Below are 24,103 nucleotides of genomic sequence, written 5' to 3' on the forward strand. Positions count from 1 at the left end.
CATAATACACAATGATAAGCATTATTAGGGGGTAAGGTTCCTATTATCAGATTGAATGTCTAAGCAAACAACACAAGTCTATTGCATAGGTCCGCTAATACGCCATTACATTGATTTGATCTGTTTCTGTGCATCAGATCAGAATAATCTCAGCGTTGTAAATGTCGGAAGCCCCGCCCAGGGTATGTGCAGTGCTGACGTGCATGGGTGCCTCACGTGACTCCTCTGGAATGTTAACGATGCAGTAAGTGTCCAACTTTGTACTGCATTCTAATTCTGCCATGAGTGGCGAGAAAATGGAGGACAATCCCATTATTTTCACTGTGTGCTTTTCATGAGAGGACATCGAAAGGCAATCCCTGGGCAACAAAACATCAGATACATAGTTTACAACTTTACTCAAGTCTAAACCAGTTCCTTGGACTAAGGTACCACTTAAATCACATGGTGAGTGGCTCAAAACTGTATTAATTTTCAACACTCTGGGCATGAAACGTATATATTCGTTGATGTATTCGATTTGCGGTAGCATATTGTTTGTAAGTGTAGGAATGGAGCTGTATTCCTCATTAAAGTGACAGAGGAGTGAACAGCAGCACATTCTCCCTGCATTGGAATGCGGAGTTGCTCCAGCGGATCTGCGTTCCTCTCGCTCCAGACGCTCAAAGAGCTAACATTTCTAGGCTCTAACTGGAAAGGCCCAGCAACTTTATTCCGTCTCAAAGTTAGTTTGTATCTATGAAAACACTTGGAAACTAATGGTCACTGTTTTACATGCCAGGTAATATACCTAAAAAATGTCCATCAAATGCGACTGTATCCTGTTTTTACAGTCGAGGAATGAAACAAAAATGGTAGAATTAAAGTGTTTACCCTAACTCACCTTCTCAAATAACAAAACGTTGACTAAGAAGAACACAGAAACGTTTAAGCTATCGCAATACATTTCGCTTGATAAAACAGAAGTTGCTTAATTTGTACTCGCTAGTAACAAACTATCGCTACTCTTTCGTGGGTTTTTGTTTATGCATCACGCGCAGTCAAAAGTTTAGACAAAATCGGATGTTTATTATTACACGACAAGAATGTCCTTTACTACAGGCCTATTGCATTACACACTGATTGTTTTGATACTGTGTAATTCACTCCACCCACTAAATTGTTCATTTTTAAAAAAAATTTTTGTAAGATGTACGTTATGTTAAAAACATTCTTATTCACATTTTGTCTGCTTTGATGTTATATTGTCAAGATATTGTTGCTTGTGGATAATATAATGAAATGGATTATTTGAACAAATATGTTTTATATGTGATTGTATTCATTGGACTTGGAGAGCCTTGACTGGTCAAAGCACAGGTCCTCTGATATCTGGGGTTGCCACTAGAATTATACAAACATTCTGAAGCACATTCAATCCTATTATGATTATTGTTAAAATAAATAGCTAAAGTCTAAGTGGTGGTTTAATTTTATTATTACAATTTTGGCTCTCAATCACTGCACCCTGTACTGGATGCATTTATTATTGGATATCTCTTATGTCCTTTTTATGTGCCATCTTGTGCCCATGGTGTTATTGATAGCTAAAGGTTGATATCACACAATTTAGAGCCTCAAAATGAAGAACACATGCATACAATGTTTTGTTTATTTTAATATAATTTATTTGATGCATTTACCACTATAGAGGAACACAGCTAGAAAACAAATCAGTGTTGATGCCAGCTGTGTGTGAATGTTTATGCTGGATCCATAATATTTTGCAGCAGTGTTTATGGTCAGATTTAGTTAGTATTTATACCTTGTCACCTCACTGAGCTGTGTGAATACTACTATAGATGTAGCATTATTAATGGCTTCATTGGCTTGTGTAATAAATATAAATATTTGCTTTCACATGGATGATCTGTGAAATATTTATGTGTTGTTTGTGTTTTTGGATTTGTGTTTAGATGTTGTCCTTGTGATGCAAGGCTTGGAATGGAAGGCATGGAAATCAGAATGGATTAAAAATAAGACTACATCTCCTCTAGTCTTGGCATAGCATTTAAGCACCAGCATCCCAAAAATATGTTTATTCAAAAACCTGTTAGTGCTGAGAGTTCTTTAAATCATGTTGAATTCTGGTGGTTTAATAAAATAAAAATGAAGACTTGCTTCTTGGAGGCAGGTGGTATTAAGGAGAGGGGACATTCTCATTCTAGAGAGCATTTCATTAGACAAAATGTAGGATATTCCTGTGAGTGCAAGATGAGTCATCAATATATTTGGTCAGATTACCTGGAATTTTTTATTTTAAAGTTAGCCTAAAACTGTGCTTCATTTGGTAACATTGAGATTAACTTGTTTTATTAATGTTACAAATATTATTTGACCAATGAATCAACCTGATTACACTGGGTTACACCTACAAAACTAATTTTAAGGGTTAGATCAGGTAGAAATAGCTCCTTTTGGCAACAATGGCAGGTCACCACTTTTATTCAGTGTGATAAAAGTACATTTTGTCAACTTTCAATCGTACACAAGCATAACATATATATATGACCTCAAAGCTAATTTTTTCCCCAAATTTCTTTTATTTCCCTATAAATCACTTTAAGAAGACGTGTTATGTATGTGATGCATAGCTTGTGTTAATAGTTTGATTTTATTTATGGAGGGTCTGCCTTATTACTTGGATTATTACTATTAGCCTGCTCTCCATTTGAGTTGGTACATAAAAGTAACATGCTCTTCCTCTGACTGCCTTGAAAGAGTAACATCACCATAATATGAAGCTGATCTGTTAGTGCTTAGAAACAAATCAATGAAAGAGGCATTAATGTCTGATTGAACTCAGACACAGTGTAGTGAGTGATGCAGGACCTTAGATGTGCCTGAACCACACACACCCTGACTACTTTGTCTAACTCTGTCTTGCCCTGTCTCCTCAAGAAAAGATGCATACAAGACTGGGATGGAACAAGCATGCAGACGTAACCCCTCACATGTCTTGGGAGGAGGGGGAGTGTGAGCCTTGAAAGGGGTACTGGGATGTGAGTGGGCCAGCATCCAGCAAGAGCCAGAGCCAAAGAGGCAGCAGCAATAAAGACGAGCAACAGCAGGATTTCTGATCTTTCCTTGCATCTTTCCCACTGCAGGCTGTTATCTGTTTAGGTCAAACAACTCAGAACTGCAGCTGTGTGTGTTTTGTGTAAGTTGATTTTGAATCTTATTTTTCAACCGTGTGGGGTGGGAATCAGCAGGGACCTTCCAATAAGATATACAATTGATAATTATGTTTGAAATTCAAAACTGTGATATATTGCAAATGTTTACTCTTGATTCTCATTCATCTTCATTGGACTTCGGTGCTTTGTGCAACAAGTGTTGAACTTCTTTACTTCCTCGTAGAACATAGGCCCGTAAGTGTAAGTAAAAAAACATTATGTGAGGGAATAGTGTACTTTGATTCCAGCGTGTTGATTGTTATACTGTACAAAAACCCTGATAGCTGTATCAGAAAAATAGCTGTATGGAGAATCTAGTGCCATATTATGTTTCGCACACACACTTGTTCTGAAACAGTGTTCCAAAATGTAACTAAAATATCAGTTCTTGACATCAGACAGTATTGTGAGGTAAAATTGTATAGTTTCAAGTATCACCCCCCCCCCCCAACATTTATTGAAGTTTGAGTGATTAATTGAAGGTTTCTTTCTGTCTTTGTGAAGTGTTTGTGTGAGAGTACTTGGCTTTGGAGTACGTGACAGCCAGGCCAGTTCACCCATGAGGCCCAAGACCTTCCCTGCTGCCCCATACGTGGGCAACACACGCCAACGTCTGCAGGAGATCAAGGAGGGACTGAAACAACCAGCAAAGCTGGTGAGCCAGGCGCTTCATGGAGGCAATGCCCGAGGGGAGGGGGGCAGAGGGGGTGATTCTAAGGGCAAAGACCAAGCTGGTAGGCAACAGCAGCTCCGGCCACCCCAGAAGTTCAACAACTACCAAAATGCCCTACGTGAGATTCGCAAGTCTCTGATGCCCTTTGCCAATGAGTCAGGTCCAGGATCCAGCTCGGTGCACCCTGGTGAAGTAAACAGACAGATGCTGCAGGAGCTTGTCAATGCTGGTTGTGATCAGGTAAGAGGTAGATTGATAAAGAATGTTTGTGTTGGCTATGTGTGTGTGTGTTTGTTTATTGGATCTCCAGTCACCAAATTCTTGTGTTTTACTTGGTAAATGTAATGAAATGGAGTATTGATGTTGTCCAAGGATTGTTATATATATATATATATAATTTATTTTTATTTAATGGAAAAATAAACACTTGCGTTTAATAAGCATAAATCACTATATCAGTTTTCGCATATATTTAGAGGGATTCCTAAATTCCTCCAAGCTTGAGCAATAGTACAATGAACCTTGTGGAGGCTTAGCAAAATTGGCTTTGAACATTGTACAGTAGATATGCAGCGCAGTTGATCCAGTCTTTGCCAAGTCTAAAATCATTACATAATATTGAGTGTAATGGTAAAATGGCAGTCATATTTCACAATTTATTTTCATAGTTTCGTTTTTTCTTGAAGAGCACTGTGAAACGCCTCCACCCCAAAGGAAGTGGTGGACGCCAAGTCAGCCCTTCCTCACTCTTAACCCCCCAAAAGCAAAAACATTTATACACGTTTGAGCAGTTCAATTCTGTCTTCTCAAACTTTTTTTCTGTAATATCAGTGTCATTTGAAATTAGCCTGTTTAATCATTTGATTCTGATCTGACCAAGAATCTTGCCAACATTGTATCTGTTTTTTGAGATTGAATGTATTTAGTGTGCATCGTTTCAGACCTTCTAATACAGACCCCTTGTCATATCGCTAATGACTGTGTTGGAGCTTTGCTACTAATGTTCTGATACAGCTCTGAGAGCAGCCCTGTGATTGTATTCAGCATGTAAGGAATGTTGTGCTCAAGCCCATGCACAACACCACCGAGAAATCCACCACGGCCCAGTGGAATTACGAGGCCTAGCTGAAGGGAGCCTAGCTGCTTTTATGACATAAATAGAGACTTAGGCCTCTGGAAGCAGAAACATGCTATCAGATGAAGTGTAGTATGGAGTCAGGCTTGATTTGGATCAAGTTGTCTGGATGCATTCTTGATGCAGTTTTATCTTAGAAAGGCTAGTGCTTTTGGTCCTGATGCAGGGCTGATTTAGACAAGGATCTTGATCAAAATATTGTCTATAGAAGGTTTTATAAACAAATGTTTATGAAAAATCAGTATATGAGTCGTTGACATTTAATTCTTAAATATGACATGTCCTTGGAGTCCTGCAATATGACATACATAGTACTGTATACTCCATCTAAAATTATTTTAAACAGCATTTTGCAAATTTAAAAAAAATAATTATTGTAGGGGCCTGGGTAGCTCAGTGAGTATTGACGCTGACTACCACCCCTGGAGTCGTGAGTTCGAATTCAGGGTGTGCTGAGTGACTCCAGCCAGGTCTCCTAAGCAACCAAATTGGCCCGGTTGCTAGAGATGGTAGAATCACATGGGGTAACCTCCTTGTGGTCACAATTAGTGGTTCTCGCTCTCAATGGGGCGTGTGGTAAGTTGTGCCTGGATCACGGAGAGTAGCATGAGCCTCCACGTGCTGTGAGTCTCTGCGGAGTCATGCACAGTGAGCCACGTCATAAGATGCACGGATTGACGGTCTGAGAAGCGGAGGCAACTGAGACTTGTCCTCCGCCACCCGGATTGAGGTGAGTAATCGCGCCACCACGAGGACCTACTAAGTAGTGGGAATTGGGCATTCAAAATTGGGAGAAATGGGGATTCAAATGAATAAAAAAAAATAATAATAATAATTATAAAATTATTATGACCTCATATTAATTGTGACTATGGAATATTTGTACATTTAAAATTAATTTGTTAAACCGCAGGACCATTAAATATTAATTAGTGAAGGCAAAAAGGTGCTGTAAATATTAAAAAATCTAAATATTATATATAAATATTTTTTTTTCTTTTTTTGCCTTTATTAAATAGGTAAGTAGATAGGGAGACGGGAAATGACTGGGGAGGGGAAAAGGATAGGGAAAGGCCCTTAAGGCTGGGACTTAAACTTGGATCACCCGTGATGTTAGATTTTTTATATATATATATATATATATATATATATATATATATATATATATATATACACACTACCGGCCAAAAGTTTTGAAACACTTGACTGAAATGTTTCTCATGATCTTTCAAATCAAATCTTTTGATCCGAAGGTGTATGCTTAAATGTTTGAAATTTGTTTTGTAGACAAAAATATAATTGTGCCAACATATTAATTTATTTAATTATAAAACTAAAATGTAATAAAAAAAATAAAAAAAAACTTTTTGAAATTGATGAATTGGACCAATTAATAAAGAAAATCAGCCAATAAGTGCCCAACATAGATGAGAACTCCTTCAATACTGTTTAAAAACATCCCAGGGTGATACCTCCAGAAGTTGGTTGAGAAAATGTCAAGAGTACATTTCTGCAAATTCTAGGCAAAGGGTGACTACTTTGAAGATGCTAAAATATAACACAGTTTTGATTTATTTTGGATTTTGTTTAGTCACAACATAATTCCCATAGTTCCATTTATGTTAAAAAAAAAAAAAGTATAGTAAAGAATGAGTGTTTCAAAACATTTGACCGGTTGTGTGTGTGTGTGTGTGTGTGTGTGTATGTGTATATATATATATATATATATATATATATATATATATATATATATATATATATATATATATATATAAATAAACTATTTTACACAATTGAAAAAAAGTGAATGATTCTTTTATTTTAATAACAGCCCTAGTTTTTAACAGTAAGAAATAACAACCAAATCTGCAAATATAGTAATCTGCAAATATGGAAATGCACACTATAAATGGCTATGCATACATGGACTTATATACAGTATCTTTATATTTGAAAAATAGTGTCTGTCACAAAGGGATCATCATATTTGGGGGGTCCTTTCATTTGGTGGATTGTCTTTGTCCTGCATTGATAGGACAGCTGTACTGCATTAGCACATATAGGAAGTGATCAGTTCAGTTCAAGATGGGAGGTACACTTTCCCCAGCATGAATGACAGATGTAGGCTGGGAGAGCACAGACACTCTGACTGGGTCCCTTTTTCCATTCCTTCCTATGTTTTTCTCTTCACTTGTCTTCATACTGGTGGTTGAATGTTTTTATTTAATTGTTACAAAAACATTACATTTGTGTTTTGTGGCTCAGTCTGTCTGACCTAGTCTCTCCCAGTGTTCAACTTTAGCATGGCCAAAAATCCTTTGGTATTTTAAATGAGTCTTGTTCCTGTCGCACTTAAATAGTCATGCACCACATACACCTCCACCTCCCATAAGAGCAGGGCATACATTTCTGCATGTTTTTTTAATTTTATTTTTTTAAATAGTGATAGCTATTATTGTGAATGACTCAGCCCTGTTGTGTGATATGGTATTTTAAGTTCTCTGTTGGTCCCTGACTGGGGCCTGTGCTCCTCTGACCCCTCCGTACATTCCAGGAAATTAAATGGCTGCCTCTGTCCCTTCCCAAGGCTGCTTTAGGTTGATCGTTATCGTTGGTTTTCGCCTCACAAATTACACAGCAATGCGGCCGGCAGTTACATAACCACCTTTTGAAGGAGGAAATGTTTCATGTATGTGATGTTTGTGTACTTTGAATATACACATTATGAAATATATGTTATGATACTGTATGTGTGAAGTGTAAATATTGATATAAGTCTTCTCTCACAATGCATCCAATGGGCCGTATTCATGTTCAACACAAGCTGAACAAATTTCTCTTGTCATTCATGAATCCATTTTTATGTAAATTGTCTCATTGAATTTAATGTGGCAGTCTTTGTAAGAATGATTTTATGTACAATTTATGCAGAAGTTGGTTCTGCACGTGTTTAAAGCCCAATTGACCCGCTTCACATTTCCGGTTTTGGAATGTGGAAGTAAACTATTGCAGGGTAAACTTCAATAGCAGAATGGGAGACCACACCAAATATTATTTTTGCTTTCCCGTTTGCTCCAACAGCTAAAGAATAAATCCACTGACTGCTGTTACATTTCTACGACTTTCCAAAAGAGGAAAAGAAATATAGAGATTGATTATGACAGTAAATTCTGCAGCTTTCTCTCTTCTGACAGTCACTCCCTCAGCAACTGTATTAGAAACCCCATCGCAGCTGTAGTAACTTGTTTTTGTAATTAATGCAGGGTAATATGTTAGAAATTTACACCAAGTAATAAAAAAATGAAATTCTAAAAACATTTGCTATGTTTACGCTGCTAAAAATGACTAAAACACATCCCAGTCTTTGAAAAAGGTCCATATGTTCAGTGTCTCAAATATTAACTGGTCTGTGCTGTGTAATGTACCATTTCACACAACATATGCAACACAATTCACATTTTACCCATTTTACAAGCATAAAAACATATTTTCAAGTAAAACTGGATATTGAGTGAGAAGAAATGAAGGTCTGAGCTTGATTTGTCCTTTGGGAATTAATTGGATTGTAAAAAGTTAGCATGATATACACCGATCAGCAACAACATTAAAACCACCTGCCTAATATTTTGTAGGTCCCCCTCGTGCCACCAAAATAGTGCCAACCCGCATCTCAGAATAGCATTCTGAGATTTTATTCTTCTCACCACAATTGTACAGAGCTACAAGGCATTTCCATCCGCAGAACTGCCTCTCACTGGATATTTTTTGTTTTTGGCACCATTCTAAGTAAATTCTAGAGACTGTTGTGTGTGAAAATCCCAGGAGATCAGCAGTTACAGAGATACTCAAACCAGCCCGTCTGGCATCAACAATCATCCATGTGATTATCTAATCAGCCAATCGTGTGGCAGCAGTGCAGTGCATAAAATCATACAGATATGGGTCAGGAGCTTCAGTTAATGGTCACATTAATCATCAGAATGGGGAAAAAAATTTGATCTCAGTGATTTGGACTGTGGCATGATTGTTGGAGCCAGATGGGCTGGTTTGAGTATTTCAATAACTGCTGATCTCCTGGGATTTTCATGCACAACAGTCTCTAGAATTTAGGTGCCAAAAACGAAAAATATACAGTGAGGGGCAGTTCTGCGGATGGAAATGCCTTGTTGATGAGAGAGGTGAACAGAGAATGGCCAGATGGTTCGAACTGACAAAGTCTACAGTAACTCAGATAACCACTCTGTACAATTATGGTGAGAAGAATAGTATCTCAGAATGCTATTCTGAAATGCGGGTTGGCACTGTTTTGGCGGCACAAGGGGGATCTACCCAATATTATTCAGGTGGTTTTAATGTTGTGGCTGATCAGTGTACTTGAGTGTGAGAATGAGAATGTAAGTGTAATTTCAGAGGCTGATCAAGTTAGGACATTAATAAAAATAATTAAGACAAAATGTTTATTTAAAATAACATGCACTAATGAATAGGGCACAAGAAGATCAGGAATGTGCATTAAGAAAGTAAATGGGGTCAGTTTTGATTTAATGTTGACCAAGTTCACCCGAGTCGATGGTTCTCAGATCTAGTTTGGAGTTATCTAGTTTATTTTTTAGTGGTCAGCATTCATGCAATCAGGCATATCTGTGCATTTTTAGATACTTTTATCTTCATGAATGGAGATATTGTGTCTAGTTCATAGAAAGCACTACTGAGGGGAAGTTATTTTTTATAGTCTGTATGATGTTCTGCTTCTCCACGTACATCCGCTGATGATGCTGTCCAAATGCTCCTATATCTCAGTCTCCATATGGCTTTCATTTCCATTTACGATGGTGGAATGTGTTTTCGAATTTGGGTCAAAAGTGGAAGCTCATAAAAATGGCTTTTTGAACAGTGGCTGAATATACAGTAGTTGTCACTTCAGTCAGTAAGTTATTGTTTACTTTTTCATTCAGAGTTTGAAAAAAGATAAAGAAATATTTGTGTCTTTGCCTGGATACTAACCGTCACCACAGTCAGCGATTTAAATGTCTAGTGTAGCATTGAGGCTTATGGCGATGGCCATCATGAAAAGGGTGTAAATACAAACAGGATATTTTGGGAACAACCAGTTTGAATGTTAAAGACAGATTGGAACAGAGAACATTTAAAGGGAGATCGAAGCATAGATTTCCACATAGCTAGAATTCTTGCTTCCTGGTTTGTGGAATGTCCTGAACATCTGTCGCCATGACAGGGGAGGTCAGGGCTGAAACTCTTACCCAGGGCCAAACCAGACCCAGCCCTTCTCTAAACCAGACTGAAGTCCATGTTGTTTTGGTGTGTGTGTGTGTGTGTGTGTGAGAGAGAGAGAGAGAAAGAAAGTGAGAGTGGCGCCTTTAAATCACTAAGGGGGACGAGAAGGCACACACCCTTGGAGCAGACAGTGATGGAATGCAACAGACAGACCCAGCATTTCTGAGAGCAATGATCGTACAGCGTGTGTTTGGAGTATTTCCTGTGTGCTTCTCTACTGTGCTTTGTACAGGAGTCAGGACAGACTGTAGTGCCTGGCCTGAATATGTGTATGTACAGTAATTGCTTGTAATAATTAGCGATGAGTCAAGAGTCAGCTAATCAGAATAGTCAATTACTGTGGTGGACTAGATTTAGAATATTTCTTTATTTTTTTAGGATTTTTTTATTTTTTTAAGTGGCAGTGCTTTAACTGGCATGCTGACATAATGCTGTGCTTTAGCTGTTAGACAGTTTGCAGGATAAATCACCCTGAGAGAATTTGTGTCTTAACATCATCCTCTTTAATACACCACAGCTACAGCTATATGCATTCAGTTGCATGTCTCTGTTTTATGAGCGTCTTTTGCCACAAGTCTAGGCGAGTCTAGTTAGATAGTAGTTGGGTTTCCATCGAACTATTTTTATGCGCATTTTGAAATTGCGCATAAAAAAATCCTGAATGGAAATGCTTGATATGTGAATAAACTTCCTAAATTTGCTTAAAATTTAATGTGCTAGGAGGAGGTGAATTTCTAGAGTTAGTGCATTAGTTAAAATGCACATTAAGGCGATGAAACGATTTATGTACAAAACGATGGCGTGTTTTGACCATTCGTGCATGTGTTATGGGTTTGCGATAGCTTGATGTAACTAGCCCACCGAATGGTCCGACATTGGCACACAATTCTTTGAACGTAGCGCTTGTCATTCGGAAGTGTTTAACCCACAGCTGGTAAATAAAGTGGGTCCTCACAATCCGGCAGAATAGTTCTGAGAGCAGGCGCTCCCAGGTATGCGGAAACTAGCGGTGTGTAGGCATCACAGCCATTTCAGCCCAGATTATATCAGATATTACACTTATTCTGTAGTGTCTGGTGGATGCATTTAATAAAATAAGATACTTGCTCCAGTCTTTCAAATAAAACTGTCCCCAAAGCAGGGAGAGGTCATTCAGCTGCTCCATCATGACGAGGTGGCTCCCTCATGATAATGCGCATTACATGCACCACCTGCGAACATCCCCGTGAATGCGTGGCCAATAGAAACGGATCATAAGACGGTTCAGTGTTTTTTTTTTTTTATTGCCCTAAGTGATCCACCATCAGATTATAATGAGCCATCTGGAATAGCATTTCCCAACAACTCTTCGGTACTAACAGTTGGGTTGTATCCTCCTTTGTCTGAGTGTCCTGCGTCACTCAATGCAACCGATCCTTGATAATCAAAAAATACGGGTATGAGAGTGCAATCACTTCAGTCACTTTCACTTGGTCAAAGGCGTGCCTAAGGGTCTCGTCTCGCATCTGCTCCAGAGGGAAATCCCTTGCAGGGAATCCTCTAAGGGCTAGGGAAGCCGAGACTTCCCCCTCCCTTGCGTCATCCTGACACAGAGATGACGTAAACAGCCCCGGCACCACCTCCCCAGCCAGCGAACCGCAAACCACACACTGAGACACTGTTACAGGACCTATCCACACAAATGCCCCTCAATAAAGTAGCAAATGCCGGCCAATTCATACCCAAAATTAGGGGATGGGAGAGGCGGGGACTAACTGCAGCCTCGACACTATGCTTTTGACCCAAAATTTAATAGTGACCGTCACTAACGGGTAATCATGAATATCCCTGTGCACACACCTCACCTTCATCCGATGGCTTGTACCTAAAGCCTAGTCTTGAACCAAGCATTGGTGGATGGAGGTTTGGTTACAACCCGAATCCACCAAGGCTTGGACTGTACCCCCTTAATACTCATAGGTATCCGGTACGCTCCAGTTCAATCAGGGGTGGCCTGCGGTGTGTCGGGGATCATCAATGCCCCCACCTCCATCACTGGGCATCGGTCGTGGAAATCCCCAGGTTCCCCGCAGCTCCAACAGACAGGCCCAGACTTTACGCCCGCACCCGTGGTGGCGAGTTCCTCAACCTGGGGTAAAGAGCGGAGAGAGACAGGGGAACCGGCGGGTTGACCAATCCCTGAGCCCGGGGAGCTGGTTTGGGAGGGGGGGACTCCCCGTTTCCGTGGAATAGGAACAGGATGGGAGGGAGGGGAAGGAAGGAGGGGAGAAGGGAGAGAGAGAAAGAGAGAGAGAGAAGTCATATGACCCCGTCATATGGTCCTCTGCCAGATGGACTGCCTCCTCGAGCGACGCTGGGTGGTGGCACTGGACCCATTCCTCCGTTCCCTTTGGTAACCGGGTAATTGTTCCAGTACCACAATCGATTACGGCCTCAACGTCGCATTGTCAATCCAGAAACCATCTCCAGCAGGCGTCACGGAGCTGTTGGGAGAAGGCGAACGGGCAGCCGTGCTCACCAAGCATCAGTGAGAGGAAGCGCTGGTGATGCTGCTCCGGGCTGTGGCCGACCCGCAGCAAGATGGCTCTCTTCAAATCCTCATACACCAGAAGGTTGTCGACCGGAAATTGTTGGGCTTCCCCAGTCAGCTGCGGCAGAAGGTGGACCACCCACTGGGTGTTCGGCCACTTCCACGCCTCGGCCATTCGCTCAAACAGCTCTATGTAGGCCTCAGGGTCATCTTGCCGCCCCATCTTAGCGAGCGTGGCTTGTGGAGTGGCCGTAGTCGCGGCTGGGGTCACTGTGGAAGACCCCTCCTGTGGGTACTAAGCTCCGAAACACCTGCTGGTCCTCTGCTTGAGCCTGGACCAGCGCCCGGAACCACTGCTCCTGTTCCATGCGTAGCTCAAGCAGGGCCTGATGTTGAGCCTGGTGGATGCTGGCGAGGGTCTTGATGACGTCGGCCAGCGGTGAGGACTCCATGACAATGTTTCCTTCCTCCAAAAACTCCCGGGTTTCGGCACCACTGTGGCAAGATCTAGGTCACTTAAAGCATTGAGGAAGCGGGAGCCGGTTAAACAATGTGAGACCTTTTTTTTTTTTTTTTATAGAATACACTTTTCAGTGTCTATCACAAGTACACAAAACACACAACAACATAAACAGCCGCATGCTTTATCTCCCCCTCTCTGGCGGTCTCGCTCTTATCCCTCTCCACCTCTCACTGCAATAGAAAACAGCTGTCACTCCAGGTGTAAATCCTTACCGCTCTCATATCCCGAACTCGCTCTCCATTCACAAACTGGCGCTTGACCATGTCCCTACCACACAGTTGCATGAAGTTCTCTTTGCAGCCTTCTTCAGGATGTCAGATTTTTGTGACGCATGCACGAGACACTGGGCAACGGTCAAAGACGTCCATCCAGCATGTTTACAAAGGACAACAATTGAAAAACAGTGCAGACACACAAAAACACATTGGTTGTTAAGTCTCTGGTTCGGTACCACAGTCCACTACCCTGGACTCTTCTGATTAAACTGCCAGTGTGAAATGCCCCAGGATTCATTAAGCCTGATTAGTCAACTAGTTGTTCAGGCCCTCCACCAACTAGTCGATTTTTAAAATGTAGTTTTGCACATCATAAGTAATAATCATCGTTTTAAAGACTTGGGACAAACTGATGGCTGTACACATGGATGCACACTATCTAGCTATAAGGGAATGTGTAGAATGTGTGTGGATGCACTGCACTGCGTGCTGTGTGTGCCCACTGATGCTGTGCTTAGGCTCATTCAGTTTTTCAACATTTGCTCCGTCAATGCCATCGAACCAACTTTATGAAATGGTGAAAGTTTCCTTGTCTTTATTGCTGAAGCTTTGTTACAGTTATTTTATATTATTTGCCTAGATATGCTGTCCTTTTGAATTCAGAGAGGACAAACAGCCCAGTTATGTGCTGAATGGGGCACTTTTCCCTCCCTTTTTTTCCATGGCATGCTTGGTGCAGGATCACGGTGGCCACTGGAGGCGGTGTGAGACACAGCTTGCTGTGGTGTAGAATCTGGTTTAGGCAGAATGTCTTCTGAATGAGAGCATATGCCATTCAAGGGGATTTCCACATAGAGGTGTGGGTCTCTTCTCAGAGAAGACTGTACGTGTCTTGAATGGAGTTGTTGTGTGGTGGGTAATCACTGAAGATCCACTTAGGTTTATAACTATACTAGTTCTTTAAAAAATGTTCTGCCTCTAAACAAATAGGCAAAAATAATGTGTTATGTTGTGGAGTATTACTTTCAAATCCATAGGTCTTGGCAGTTGTTTCAATCCAATAATATTGTTATGATTGATCAAGAGTGCCAGATTCATAGTGTGTTTTGCCCTTGTCATATACTGGGGGACTGGCAAAGGAAAGAGCTTGTTCATAACTTGTAGAGGAAGCAGCTGCAGGGAATGTAGTCTTAACCTTTATCTGCTGTGTGTACAGTATGTGTGCATGTTTGGTTTATATTTACGTACATGTCCATGTGTGCATTTTTACACACAAAAGTTTATGTAAATAATTGAAGAGGTTTACAGAGGCCAAAACGATATGGTATGATCACAACAAATTCAACATGCTTACAAAGAGTCTGGAAGGAAGCTTTTTTTGTCTCAAGAACTTCAGTAACTAAACTAGTCTAGAACATGGCCTTTTACATAAAGGAAGCCTTGGACTCTTGATTGTCTATTTAAATGAGTGCTCGAATGTTGCATTGGAACAAAATGACAAAAAAATGAATAATTATTTTTATTTTTTTAACTGTAAATGATGCCTTTATTTTGAGTTTTCACTTTTAATTTCTAAAACAGGAAATGGCAGTGCGTGCCCTAAAACAGACTGGGAGCCGTAACATCGAGGCAGCATTGGAGTACATAAGTAAAATGGGTTACCTGGACCCACACAATGAACAGATTGTACGTGTCATCAAACAGACATCCCCAGGTATGTACACACTTACTCCCTGAAACACACAACTATACATATAAAGATGGATATACAGATATGCATGTAATTTATGATGAATTATTAATTTGAGATTACATTTCCCTAACCCTATAGGGAAAGGTGGCATGTCAAATTTGATGGACCACAGATCAGCAATGGAGGGCACTGGGGAAGGTGCCATGACCCCTTATCACCAAATGGGGACACCACTATATGAAGGAGCTAGTTATGCGGCTGAGGGTGAGATGGCTCGAGCATACATGGGTGGACCACCTGTCATGAACTACATGACACCACCTGCCAACTCTGCACAGTGTCCTGCCATGGGAAACCCAATGGGTCGTCCTGCCAGTATGGGTGCCTACTCCACAGGCATGGCTCCCCAAAATAACCCTGGGAACCCTATGTACACCTCTGGTCCAGCCCAGCAAAAAGGCTACCCTGGTGGGATGGACCAGGCTGTGATGGGCTACAGTGTGCCTGGACCACCCATGCAAATCCAGGCTCAGCCTCCAGGAGGCCCTGGCCCTCATTATGACTATAGGCCTCATATGATGGAGCCTTCCAGCTATGGAGTCAAACGGAGTGCTTCCTTCCAGAACAAGATGCCTCCGCTCGCACCAGACAACTATGTTACTATGCCAAGCAAAGGAACAATGGGCCAAAATGGTGGTGGCTACCCTCCCAACTTATATCTGGCACCACATTCGCACCCACGCCAAGCCAGCCCTACCACACACCAGGTTCACATGATGCCACGTCCCCCTGGTGTAGCCACTGGAGCAATGGGTGGGGAATTCTCAGATGTTCCTCAAGGCCTTCTTACTCCTTCCAGGGCCAGTCTGAACCTTGACCTGTATGAGCATCATTGGCCAGGAGCCCAAGTTCCTGAGGGGACTTCTCCAGCTAGGCAGCCACAGGGGCCGTTTAGAGGCGAGGTACGTGTCCCTAGTAGAACCAATTCTTTCAACAACCATCAAAAGGTGACTGTGAGGCAGGCATTGCCTCCTACAGCAAGTGTTGCTGGCAAGCAGGAGGCACCTTTGGGTCCACCTAACACAATCACAGCAGTAACATCTCCACCAATCCAGCCACCTGTTAAGAGTATACGGGTCATGAGGCCTGAGCCAAAGACAGCAGTGGGACCATGCCACCCAGGCTGGCTGAGTGCACAAGCCCAAGAAGCAGCTGAGTCTCATGGTTATATGCCAGATGAGACTTTTACCCTGGAGCCTAACCAAGAACACCGCTGTCCTCCTCCACCTTACCCCAAAACACTGCTCCTGCCTGGTTCTGTACCTGGAGCTGAACCTGCATCCCTTGAGTCTGGAGCCATGGGTGGACTTCCAGATGTCAGTGCAACAAGTAGAACTGTCCAGAGTGCCTCAGCAGGAAAGCAGGAGGAACCTGTTTCCAAAGACAAAGCGAAGGCAGGCAAAGGAGAGAAGGCTGTGAAAGATAAGAAGCAGATCCAGACATCACCGGTTCCTGTGCGAAAGAATGCCCGAGATGAAGAGAAGAGGGAGTCACGCATCAAGAGTTACTCTCCATTCGCCTTCAAGTTCTACATGGAGCAGCACGTGGAGAATGTGATGAAGACCTACCAGCAAAAACTCAACCGCAGGATGCAGCTGGAGCAAGAGATGTCCAAGGTGAGCAACACTGGACTTTAAAGGAGTAGTTCACCCAAAATGAAATTTCTGTCATCGGGTTTGGTGAGAAAAAACCCGAAATTTTTACTTATTTTACTGTGAAAATTTTGACTTTTGCCATTGCTCTTTTTTGCATGTTGGTGAGTACATGTTTACTTGTTCATGAAAGAACTTGCTTTTTTGCTTTTGGGAGTTATAAGGGCAAACCATTGTGAAGAAGTTTCTGAGTAAATGATTGATGACAGAATTTTCATTCTTGGCTGGACTATTCCTTTTACCACTGCTCGAGTTTAATTTCAGGCAATTTTAAAGATATGAAATGTAGTCATTGTTTAGTTTTGATTTATGCAATAATATTTTAATCCAAGTATAATTTCTGAGGTGTGTATGAGTGTTATTGTTACTGTTATCAAATAAACCCACCCTCCTCTATCTCTTTGTCTCCACCAGGCTGGCCTGTCAGAAGCAGAGCAGGAACAGATGAGGAAGATGCTGTACCAGAAGGAATCCAACTACAATCGACTGCGACGCGCCAAGATGGACAAATCTATGTTTGTCAAAATCAAGACGCTAGGCATTGGGGCGTTTGGTGAGGTGTGCCTTACACGCAAATTGGACACAGGGGCTCTCTATGCCATGAAGACTCTACGAAAGAAAGATGTTCTGAACCGGAACCAAGTAGCCCATGTGAAAGCAGAACGGGACATCTTGGCAGAAGCTGACAATGAGTGGGTAGTCAGGTTGTACTACTCATTCCAAGACAGAGACAGCCTGTACTTTGTCATGGATTACATTCCTGGAGGAGATATGATGAGCCTACTGATCCGGATGGGGGTGTTCCCAGAGCCCTTAGCCAGGTTCTATGTGGCAGAACTGACGCTAGCCATTGAGAGTGTACACAAAATGGGCTTCATTCACAGAGATATCAAACCAGACAACATTCTCATTGACCTGGATGGACACATCAAACTGACTGACTTTGGTCTGTGTACTGGGTTCCGTTGGACTCATAACTCAAAGTATTACCAAAAAGGTAAAGATAATGAAGACAATGTGAAGCTCATCGCTTTTGTAAAGTGGAATTTTTAGTAATAGTACATTAAATACTGCTGCAATGATTGCCAAACCATTGGCAAGAAGCACTTATTTGATATCTGCATTGTTTGCTGATGTATATACATTTATACACATCCAGGCCGATTTCCTAAACTGGTTCTCTTTTTTTTTTTTTTTCTTTCAAAGACTAAAGATTTTATTGCTTGTTTCTATATGATTCTTCTCTTTAGCCCCTTGAAGACTTCAAATTAATTAATTGGCTGTGTTTCTCTTCTACATTGCATGAATAGGGAACCATATCCGGCAGGATAGTATGGAACCAAGTGACTTTTGGGATGATGTGTCTAACTGCCGTTGTGGTGACCGCCTGATGACTTTAGAACAGCGGGCGACTCGACAACACCAGCGTTGCCTGGCACACTCTCTGGTGGGCACTCCTAACTATATTGCCCCTGAGGTGCTTCTGCGCAAAGGTAAGACCTTGTCTTCAAGAGACCTGTTTATTAATATAGTATCTATAGATCTCTCCACCTGTTAATTGTGATGTTTTAATATGCAGGCTACACACAGCTGTGTGACTGGTGGAGTGTGGGAGTAATCTTGTTTGAGATGCTGGTTGGCCAGCCACCCTTCCTTGCTCCAACCCCAACAGAGACACAGCTTAAGGTAAGAAAATACATGCATCTTCTTTGGTTTCTTTGCTTAAACAGTTTTGATTAATGCAACAAGGTTTTCTTTGGTGTTGTGTTATCACTAAATGTAAAGGGGATGGTAATGGAACTGTGTTCTGGGTCCATTGTCAATGATGATGTCTACTCCACAGGTGATAAACTGGGAGAACACCCTGCAGGTGCCACCACAAGTGAAGCTGAGCCCTGAGGCGGTTGACATCATTGGTCAGCTCTGCTGCTCAGCGGAAGTGCGTTTAGGGGGCAACGGGGCTGGAGAGATAAAAGCTCACCCATTCTTTTCTGAGATGGATTTCTCCAGTAATCTTCGCACACAGCCTGCCCCCTACCGACCCAAGATTGCCCACCCTATGGATACATCCAACTTTGATCCCGTGGAGGAGGAGGGCGGTCCAGGGGCCTGGAGCGATAGTGGGGACAGCACCCGCACTTGGGACACCCTCTGTTCTGCTCATGGCAAACACCCCGAGCACGCCTTCTACGAGTTCACCTTCCGCAGGTTTTTTGATGATAATGGTTGTCCATTCCGTTATCCCAAGCCCCCAGAAGCGAAGCAAGACCTGCCCTCTAGTGGTGAGGGCAGTAGCTTGAAGTCTGAGTTGGAGGAGGAAGAGGTTCGTGAAGAGGAAGAACAAGGGGAAGGGTGTGAGCCGGTTTATGTGTGAGACTGTTAGAATGGGTGTTCATGTTGCTCTGCCTTTACCCATACAGGGCTTTACCAGTTAATAGGCTGCATCTCCTACCCTTCTTTTAAGCCGTACTTTCTCTTCAGGGTGTACTTTTGTACGTTAAAGAAATGGAAGAACACGGAGAACAACAGAAACAGTGCGTGCAATGTTCCATGTGAAATTTTTTTATTCCTCCAAAATCATTATGCAGTATCCTTTTGCCTGAGAGAAGCACTGACCTTGCGACCAAGGAAATGCACAAGATATAAAGCAAGATATATTCCAGGGGATGATAGTGTGATTGATAAATTTGGCTGCTTTCTTATGAGAGCACAAAAAAACAGAGACGTGTTGCTGCTGCTCTGTGGTTTGTCAGTCAAACCAATCTACTCTTGTGTTTAGTGTGGTCTGTGTCAATGGTTTCCCATTCCTTTATTCCACTGGGTAAAAATACCCCAGTGATAATTAAAAAAAAAAAATGTCCTTCACCTCTCTCAGCCAGGTGATGCTAACACAGCCATTCCGAATACCAGAGAGGCCATGGTGAGGGATCAGAAGAAATTTTGGCTTGGGGTAGTGGCCTAGTAATTAGGAAATTAAGTCAGAGAGCAGACTGATGCATAGTGTTATCCTCCACCACAACGCAATCCCACAAAAAAATATAAATGCAACATGCAAAAACATTGTCAGTCAAAGCTGTGGAGGTTCATTGAGTGTTTTATTTTTAATCACTCATAAAATCATTAGCCAGATTTTCAAATATGGGATCTTGGCTAATTTGTCTAAAAAAAGATTTAAATGTTTGAGATCATTTTGTGGCGCCACCAAGTGGCTCAAAGTGACACTGTAGAGAATCATGCTTTTTGAAGGTCCCACATTATGGACTGAAATGAAGTCACTTCTTTATATATGTATCGTGCTAAGTCAGTCAGAAAGATCACACTATATTTGGCAGTTAAATACACTAATCACAGTATTTTGTAAATATTACAGATATACTTCATTTTATGTTTCATGCCTTATCAGGTTACATGGTGTTCTAAGAAGTGATAAGTATTGAGACAAAATATTCTATACGTACAGCCAGCACTTTGTGAACATGGGTTCTTAAAAACGCCCATCATTATTAAAGGTTTGAAAGTAACATCTGTAAAATATTTCAGCTACTATTAATTTAGAGCTGAATAATTGCATGTTGAAACATGAAGTTTGTTGATGCCACAAAAATTGGATTATAATATAGATTTTGCAATCTGGAAAAATTTAAGTGGAAAAGTGAACTAATTCTTGCTTTCTGCTCACTTGCCAGCAATCTACAGTCACATTTGTGAAAATAATCATGCCATGATGCAGTTTACTAAAATCCCACCAGGTGTGTTAGTTTAGTTGTATTGCTTTGTTCTACGAAGATTTTAATTTGACACTTCTCTTGCCTGGCTTTATTTAACTTGTTTAAAAGCTTGCATTACAAAACCTGTTACCAGTTATAGCTAGTTATATTATATACAGATCACAAATCATGTGTTGTTTTTAGAGTTGTGCTTTCTCAGACTGCCACAGACACAGTGGCCATGCAGCTGGCTATCCGGAGCAATGCCGCAACTTTACACTTTTTCTTTTTTAACTTTTTAACAAATCTGAGAAACAATACAAGAGCTTAACACTTTAAATGCTTCACATTGTTTAACTCTGTCTCTGGCTTTATTCTTAACCTGTTGCTCAAAACATCTTAATTGCATTCAGTTTCATAGAAGGTCTTAAAAGTCAGGGTGACTTGTTTTTGTTGTTTGTGTGTTCATCCTCATCCAGATCCACTGGAAGTAATATTGTCTGTCACCATCAGTGAACTTTTTCAACAAATTTTGCTGAACGCTTGTGCAAAATGTGTTGACATCAAGGCTGCAGCACCATCTCAATGGATGATCACACACAGCACAGTATTATAACAAGTCTATGGCTGAAATGTAAAGAATTCTTTTGAGGCAGTTGTAGATAATCTTTAGAAAACAGTGAAAAATGTGGCGAAAGAAAAGGCAAATGTGTCTGGTATGAATATGTGCAATACAGAAAATGCATTATATAGTTTTCTAAATACAACAAATAGCCTTTATAACTTTAAACTGAATTATGCTATGTAAAAGTATATATTATATTGAATTATACATTCATTTTAGTTTTATGACCCAATGCTGCTTGTTGTTGTTGTTGTTATTATTATTATTATTATTATTACAATATAAAGTACATTATCATAATACTTTTATTCTCTGTGTATAAAGTGTGGAATTGATTGTCAGTATGAATGGTCTGGTGTAAGATGATGACTTGTGTGCCTTCTAATGAATCTGTGGGTGTGTCCACCATGTGCTGATTAGTATTTCAAGATGTGGAATACCTCTTCTTGCTCTCAGGCTGGTCCTGACTGTAAGAGAGGGCTAGTTTGAGAAAGAGAAAAAAAAGAAGCAAGAATGAATGCTTGTCACTAAGATTCTGAAGGAGATGTATGTGAATGCCAGGGCAGGATGGATATTGAAATACATATGTATGCATGGTTTGCTCAATGATAAGACTGACAGTTGTTTTGAAGTCCATTTAATATTGTTTTTATGTGATCTAATCATTTGTTATGATTATGGGTCACTGCACAATATGTTCTCTGTATTAATTATCTCAAGCTTACTGACAATCATGTCGTTATGTGCCTGCATTAGACCAAACTGAGATGTCAAGTCAGTATTGTTAAATTATCCCTTACGACCACTTTAAAACAACATATGATTTTTATATATATATATATATATATATATATACACACACTATATTGCCAAAAGTATTCGCTCACCTGCCTTTAGACGCATATGAACTTAAGTGACATCCCATTCTTAATCCATAGGGTTTAATATGACGTTGACCCACCCTTTGCAGCTATAACAGCTTCAACTATTCTAGGAAGGCTTTCCACAAGGTTTAGGAGTGTGTTTATGGGAATTTTTGACCATTCTTCCAGAAGCGCATTTGTGAGGTCAGACACTGATGTTGGACGAGAAGGCCTGGCTCACAGTCTTCGCTCAAATTCATCCCAGAGGTGCTCTATCGGGTTGAGGCCAGGACTCTGTGCAGGCCAGTCAAGTTCTTCCACATCAAACTCGCTCATCCATGTCTTTATGGACCTTGCTTTGTGCACTGGTGTGCAGTCATGTTGGAACAGGAAGGGGCCATCCCCAAACTGTTCCCACAAAGTTGGGAGCATGGAATTGTCCAAAATCTCTTGGTATGCTGAAGCATTCAGAGTTCCTTTCACTGGAACTAAGCGGCCAAGCCCAGCTCCTGAAAAACAACCCCACACCATAATCCCCTCTCCACCAAACTTCACAGTTGGCACAATGCAGTCAGACAAGTACCGTTCTTCTGGCAACCGCCAAACCCAGACTCGTCCATCAGATTGCCAGATGGAGAAGCGTGATTCGTCACTCCAGAGAACGCGTCTCCACTGCTCTAGAGTCCAGTGGCGGCGTGCTTTACACCACTACATCCGACGCTTTGCATTGCACTTGGTGATGTATGGCTTGGATGCAGCTGCTCGGCCATGGAAACCCATTCCATGAAGCTCTCTACGCACTGTTCTTGAGCTAATCTGAAGGCCACATGAACTTTGGAGGTCTGTAGCGATTGACTCTGCAGAAAGTTGGCGACCTCTGCGCACTATGCCCCTCAGCATCCGCTGACCCCGCTCTGTCATTTTACGTGGCCTACCACTTCGTGGCTGAGTTGCTGTCATTCCCAATCGCTTCCACTTTGTTATAATACCACTGACAGTTGACTGTGGAATATTTATGTAGCGAGGAAATTTCACGACTGGACTTGTTGCACAGGTGGCATCCTATCACAGTACCACGCTGGAATTCACTGAGCTCCTGAGAGCGGCCCATTCTTTCACAAATGTTTGTAGAAGCAGTCTGCATGCCTAGGTGCTTCATTTTATACACCTGTGGCCACGGAAGTGATTGGAACACCTGAATTCAATTATTTGGATGGGTGAGCGAATACTTTTGGCAATATAGTGTACATGTCTCAGTATGACCCTCCTTAAAGGTAAATGACATTTTAAAAAGTACACTAAGGAGAAAACTTATGATGGTGTGCCATTTGTATATAAAAACCTAAACTCATCCCTTTGGTCCAAAGTTCATTGAGCTTAATGGAGTGTGACAGCATGTGTGGCCAATGTTTTGCAAACCTATATTCATCAGTATGGACCACTCAGTGAAAAAAACATTAGTTTTTTTATGAATCTCTCAGAGTCAGGTATAAGGTTTGAATGTAATGTGTGTGCTGTGCTTAGGATGGATTCTCTTGTGTTTTACTTTTGAAAGTGTTGACTGACAATCTTTAGAAGTGTGTGATGATGGGACTTTTCTTTAATGTATGTTTTTATATTTTAACGGAAAAATGGGTTGGGACTTTTTGACGTTTGTAATCTTCTAAATGTATTATACAATATTGTTACTAGTGAACGTATATTTATACAGATCTACATATTTTTTGTATCCTTAATTCTTATTTTTTTCTCTTTTCTAAGCTAACTTTTGAACCCCTACATGTCTACAGTATTACAGACAGTATGCATTTGGATTTATCTCATTTTTACATGAATGAATTAAGAATGTTTAAGAAATGCTTTCACTGTCTTCACGTGTAAATGTATATGTCTAAATTAAATGAAACAAATCATCCA

General features: G+C 41.1%; 1 protein-coding gene across 4 annotated transcripts; it reads left to right on the forward strand.

Annotated features, from left to right (window-relative positions):
• The first annotated feature begins 88 nt into the window (after positions 1-88).
• lats2 (large tumor suppressor kinase 2) lies at positions 89-24,103 on the forward strand. Of its 4 annotated transcripts, XM_051711218.1 has the most exons (10): positions 89-447; positions 1,956-2,091; positions 2,941-3,199; positions 3,720-4,128; positions 15,168-15,300; positions 15,418-16,955; positions 17,406-17,988; positions 18,302-18,484; positions 18,571-18,677; positions 18,835-24,103. In XM_051711218.1, the coding sequence occupies exons 4-10, from the start codon at positions 3,775-3,777 to the stop codon at positions 19,363-19,365; spliced, it is 3,429 nt and encodes a 1,142-aa protein (XP_051567178.1). In that variant the 5' UTR covers positions 89-447; positions 1,956-2,091; positions 2,941-3,199; positions 3,720-3,774; the 3' UTR covers positions 19,366-24,103. The 4 variants fall into 4 exon arrangements, with proteins under 4 accessions (XP_051567178.1, XP_051567176.1, XP_051567177.1 ...); XM_051711216.1 differs by lacking the exon at positions 1,956-2,091; XM_051711217.1 differs by lacking the exon at positions 1,956-2,091 and having other exon boundaries at positions 2,946-3,199.

This window comes from Myxocyprinus asiaticus, chromosome 11 (assembly GCF_019703515.2).
Source record: "Myxocyprinus asiaticus isolate MX2 ecotype Aquarium Trade chromosome 11, UBuf_Myxa_2, whole genome shotgun sequence".
NCBI classification, from domain to species: domain Eukaryota; kingdom Metazoa; phylum Chordata; class Actinopteri; order Cypriniformes; family Catostomidae; genus Myxocyprinus; species Myxocyprinus asiaticus.

Bases quoted from the DNA above. Each gene is read 5' to 3' on its own strand.
- lats2 (XM_051711218.1), top strand. From the start codon at position 3,775: ATGAGGCCCAAGACCTTCCCTGCTGCCCCATACGTGGGCAACACACGC. The intron at 17,989-18,301 runs GTAAAGATAATG...TTGCATGAATAG, and splicing joins CTCAAAGTATTACCAAAAAG to GGAACCATATCCGGCAGGAT. The intron at 18,678-18,834 runs GTAAGAAAATAC...TCTACTCCACAG, and splicing joins CAACAGAGACACAGCTTAAG to GTGATAAACTGGGAGAACAC.